Here is a 4858-nt window from a genome sequence, read left to right as displayed (position 1 = left end):
GTTTCGTGTATGTTCCCTTTAATAAGCGGAACAACATGGAAATTCTCGTCCCCAACCAGCGCAACAATTTTGTTGACCAGGGCGCTTGAACTTTTTTCCCTTATGTAAATAGGTGGGGGCTTAGGTTTCCTTTGGGTCTCCTGCCCCAACTCTGGTTGGTTGTTGTCCGCCTCTGCTAAGATGGAGAATCGGTTTTCATTGGAGCTCCTCGTTTGATCGGTGCTTTTGTTGGTTCGATTGATCTTTGGTTTATTGCTAACCGTGTTGGGTGGACTAAGCTTGCGCTTAATCTGGATGTAGCGGTCCATACCGGTCTGTATAGCCGGGACCGCTTGTTGCTTATCGAGGCTAACTGTTTTAGTTGCCATTTTATTTTGTTGTGCGGCCGTTGGGACCGAACTCGCAGTATTGGTAGTTGGTTTAATTATTGGTGGTGAGTTTGCTGCAGAAATTTTAGCACTGCTTGTTGTTGGAGCTTCCTTCAGCGAATCCGGCGGTGATGGGGTTTGGCATTGGTAACTCCATGATGCGGGAGTCGGGGTGAGCAGAGAGGGTGAGCAAGAGCTGGCTCTCTTGCTGTCGACGGTCAGTAGAGTCGAGTTGCTCTTTGTCGACTTCTGATTTTGATCTATATCTCTTGTTGAGAAATAGGAGTAGCAAGCATTTCTTGGGTTGACGGAGCTTCTACGCTCATTCTTTTGATCGCTGCTCATTTTTTCGAGCTTGTTATGCGTGGCACTTATTTGTTTAAATTAAATTAAATCAAATTTTAAATTTAATGTTGAAATTACGCGCCCAACGTTCGCACCTCAGCACTGGTCTTACAGTTGATGTGGCAACGCCACTCGCTCATGATCGTTCTCCGAGATAAGTTGACAGCGCTGTCAGCTGTTTTATCAGCTGCAAAAATTGCAAACTTATATATTTTGCTAACCACCTGCAACACGCGGTCATTCAGCACGCCTAGGTTACGCGCAGAACTATGGCACAAGTCCACCGTTTGTTTTTGCAGATTTGCCGCTAACACTGCTCAGCACAACCACGTTAACACGAGATTTTCGCGCACTAATGTGTAGACCTTCCTATAGGATGTTTCTTAATTTTTCGAATGATTTCCGCTGCTTCAGTTGGTCAGTTCCAGTTTGACTTTCTTTGAGTGGTTTGCACCAATTTTTCCGTTGTCACCTTTTAGAATATTCGTCAGAGGTCTTGCGATGCTAGCAAACCCCTTTATGAAACATCTGTAATAACTGGCCAATCCCATATATGACCAGAGACTGAACAATGTGGATGGAGGTTGAAATTCTTTTATAGCCTTAACCTTTTCAGGTGAAGTTTTAATTCCTTCTGGGACACTATGAATCCCAAATAATCTACGTTCTCTTTAAAGAACTTCTATGTCTCTGGAGTCTGTATGGTTAATCTGAACTTTCTAGCTTTTGTAGTTCCTGAGATCTCGACGTTCATACGGACGGACAGACGTACGGACAGACGGACAGACGGACGGACAGACGGACGGACAGACGGACATGGCCAGATTGATCCTGATCAAGAATATATATACTTTATATGGTCGGAAACGCTTCCTTCTGCCTGTTACATACTTTTCAACGAATCTAGTATACCCTTTTACTCTACGAGTAACTGGTATAACTAGAGCATCGTCCAGCCTTCAAGGCCCAATACAAGACATATGTCAGCAATTCCGACAGAAGACTCTATTTCCGGTCGGTATTTTTCCCACCGAGACTTGGCAACTTGGGGGATCTGCGTGCTATTCATACAGAGCGGAGGGCAAGTTTGTCTGTTAAGGGTAAACGTTATGTGTTTACACTTTTGTTCGTTTATTTTAATACGCCAGTCAGATAGCCACTTCTCGACTACCACGAGGTGGTTGGCGAGTTGGGTTGTTGCACGGACTGGGCATCTGGAGCGGCTAAGGATCGCAGTGTCGTCGGCGAAGGTGGATGTTGTTAGTCGGTCACTCGTGGGAATATCTGCTGTGTAAAGGACGAATAAAGTTGGCCCAAGTGCGCTACCTTGTGGGACCTCAGCTTCGATAGTGTAGCTGTCGGAAATTGTTGTGTTACATCTTACTGCGGAGGCTCTATTGTAGAGGTAGGATTCAAGGAGTTTATGAGTGTACCCGGGCAAGTGTGTTTTAATTTTATGCATGAGACCTATGAGCCAGACGCGGTCGAATGCTTGATATACGTCGAGAAATATCGCGCTGCAATATTCCCTATGTTCGAAGGCTGTGCGAATTTCTATTCTGTTTACTTGCTCTATAGTTCCGTGTTTTTCTCTGAAGCTAAATTGATGGGCTGGGATAATGTTGTGGGCTCCCATATATGGTATTATGCTCGTTAGAAGGCATTTTTCGAATAATTTGGACAGGCATGATAATAAACTTATTGGTCTGTAAGATGACGGAATCGTGTGATCTTTTCCGGGCTTCGGTATCATTATAATAATTGATTTTTTCCATTTCCTTGGATAGTAGCCGAGACTTATGATTCCATTGAAGAGTTTACAGATGACCTTAATAGCACAGTACGGAAGTTCCATTATCATTTTTGTAGTTATTAGGACACCGCCTGGAGCCTTTTTTGGTTTTAGCTCCCTGATGACTTTTGTGATCTCGTTCGGCTGTTCCGCCGTGGGCCTTGCCATCCGGATGACCTGTGCGGTAAAAGGTATAACCTCTTATATGGAAGTTATATCTCCCTGTGAGGTGCGTTTCAACCAGCAGCATGGCGTCGATGTGATTTACGTTTAGGAATTGAGTTATTTCAAGTTTATGCCGTGAAATGCCGTTGGCATTCCACATGGATATACGTAGGTTAGTCATTTATTATTTGGACTGTTGTGCTACAAGCAACTGAATTACCATGTTCTGGTTCTGAACAAGGGTTTGCATGGTTGTTTTCATGAATGACATAAGTTCCATCATACTTTGTTGCATGGTGAACATCATTTTTCCAATTTGCTTTGCGGCTGCACTGGAACCTGCTGAGCATTTTCTGAGTGAGGCTGGGGCGGATTTTCCATGCCTGTTCTTAGTGCTTCGGCGTAGGAGATTCCCTTGGTTGTATCTAGCTGCCCAAAAGATGATCTGGCTGCCTTGGCGAAATGTTGTTGGTGCGTAGCTGTCGCTCGTCGCATGCGACTCTTCAGCTCCTTGTAGACCGCACAGCCTCTGTAGTTTGCCGTATGGTTTCCTCCACAGTTGCCACATTTTTTCATTTGGGGGTCTTCTTTGTTGCGGGGCAGTTTACGGAGTTGTGGAAGTCTCCGCAGACTACGCAGACCGTCCGAAGTGTGCAGTATGTCTTGGTGTGTCCATGCTCTTGGCAGTTTGTGCATTGAACAGGGCCGTTGCGTTTGTAGGGTTCTTCCACGGTGATTCTTCGTTTTTCTTTAAGGCTTTGCTATCTGGTTCGAGCTCGACCTTGAAAAGTGGTTGCGGTTTTTTGTTTCTGTTAACAATATTGCTAACATTTTTGGCACAGAAGCCCCTGGCCTTAAGGGCTTCTTGAATTTCAGAGGGGGTGACGTCAGGTTCTATACCTTTTAGCAGAACTTGCAGTCCCTTGCTGCTTTTTAGTTTATAGGTGTAAAAGTTCTTTTTTGTGTCTTCCAGGTACTTAGACACAGCTCGGAAGTGTTCTTCGGACTTCGTTTGAACCTTTGTTTCGTGTATGTTCCCTTTAATAAGCGGAACAACATGGAAATTCTCGTCCCCAACCAGCGCAACAATTTTGTTGACCAGGGCGCTTGAACTTTTTTCCCTTATGTAAATAGGTGGGGGCTTAGGTTTCCTTTGGGTCTCCTGCCCCAACTCTGGTTGGTTGTTGTCCGCCTCTGCTAAGATGGAGAATCGGTTTTCATTGGAGCTCCTCGTTTGATCGGTGCTTTTGTTGGTTCGATTGATCTTTGGTTTATTGCTAACCGTGTTGGGTGGACTAAGCTTGCGCTTAATCTGGATGTAGCGGTCCATACCGGTCTGTATAGCCGGGACCGCTTGTTGCTTATCGAGGCTAACTGTTTTAGTTGCCATTTTATTTTGTTGTGCGGCCGTTGGGACCGAACTCGCAGTATTGGTAGTTGGTTTAATTATTGGTGGTGAGTTTGCTGCAGAAATTTTAGCACTGCTTGTTGTTGGAGCTTCCTTCAGCGAATCCGGCGGTGATGGGGTTTGGCATTGGTAACTCCATGATGCGGGAGTCGGGGTGAGCAGAGAGGGTGAGCAAGAGCTGGCTCTCTTGCTGTCGACGGTCAGTAGAGTCGAGTTGCTCTTTGTCGACTTCTGATTTTGATCTATATCTCTTGTTGAGAAATAGGAGTAGCAACCATTTCTTGGGTTGACGGAGCTTCTACGCTCATTCTTTTGATCGCTGCTCATTTTTTCGAGCTTGTTATGCGTGGCACTTATTTGTTTAAATTAAATTAAATCAAATTTTGAATTTAATTTTGAAATTACGCGCCCAACGTTCGCACCTCAGCACTGGTCTTACAGTTGATGTGGCAACGCCACTCGCTCATGATCGTTCTCCGAGATAAGTTGACAGCGCTGTCAGCTGTTTTATCAGCTGCAAAAATTGCAAACTTATATATTTTGCTAACCACCTGCAACACGCGGTCATTCAGCACGCCTAGGTTACGCGCAGAACTATGGCACAAGTCCACCGTTTGTTTTTGCAGATTTGCCGCTAACACTGTTCAGCACAACCACGTTAACACGAGATTTTCGCGCACGAATGTGTAGACCTTCCTATAGGATGTTTCTTAATTTTTCGAATGATTTCCGCTGCTTCAGTTGGTCAGTTCCAGTTTGACTTTCTTTGAGTGGTTTGCA

At 44.9% G+C, this 4858-nt stretch overlaps 1 protein-coding gene across 1 annotated transcript; it reads right to left on the bottom strand.

Annotated features, from left to right (window-relative positions):
• Positions 1–453: 453 nt before the first annotated feature.
• On the bottom strand, positions 454–4405 carry LOC122623649. The gene is made up of 2 exons (XM_043802926.1): positions 3749–4405; positions 454–636 (listed from the first exon to the last, which is right to left on the bottom strand). The coding sequence occupies exons 1-2, from the start codon at positions 4403–4405 to the stop codon at positions 454–456; spliced, it is 840 nt and encodes a 279-aa protein (XP_043658861.1).
• Between the last annotated feature and the right edge of the window lie 453 nt (positions 4406–4858).

The sequence above is a fragment of the Drosophila teissieri genome, chromosome 2L (genome assembly GCF_016746235.2).
Source record: "Drosophila teissieri strain GT53w chromosome 2L, Prin_Dtei_1.1, whole genome shotgun sequence".
NCBI lineage: Eukaryota > Metazoa > Arthropoda > Insecta > Diptera > Drosophilidae > Drosophila > Drosophila teissieri.
The sequence above is the reverse complement of the archived record's forward strand: the minus strand, read 5'-3'. Positions and strand labels throughout refer to the sequence as shown.

What these genes read in the sequence shown, in the direction of transcription:
- LOC122623649 (XM_043802926.1), bottom strand. Translation starts at nt 4,405, where the DNA reads ATGAGCAGCGATCAAAAGAATGAGCGTAGAAGCTCCGTCAACCCAAGA. An exon ending in TCAACAAAATTGTTGCGCTG is followed by an intron (nt 637 to 3,748) that starts GTTGGGGACGAG and finishes TTTCTCAACAAG; the next exon opens with AGATATAGATCAAAATCAGA.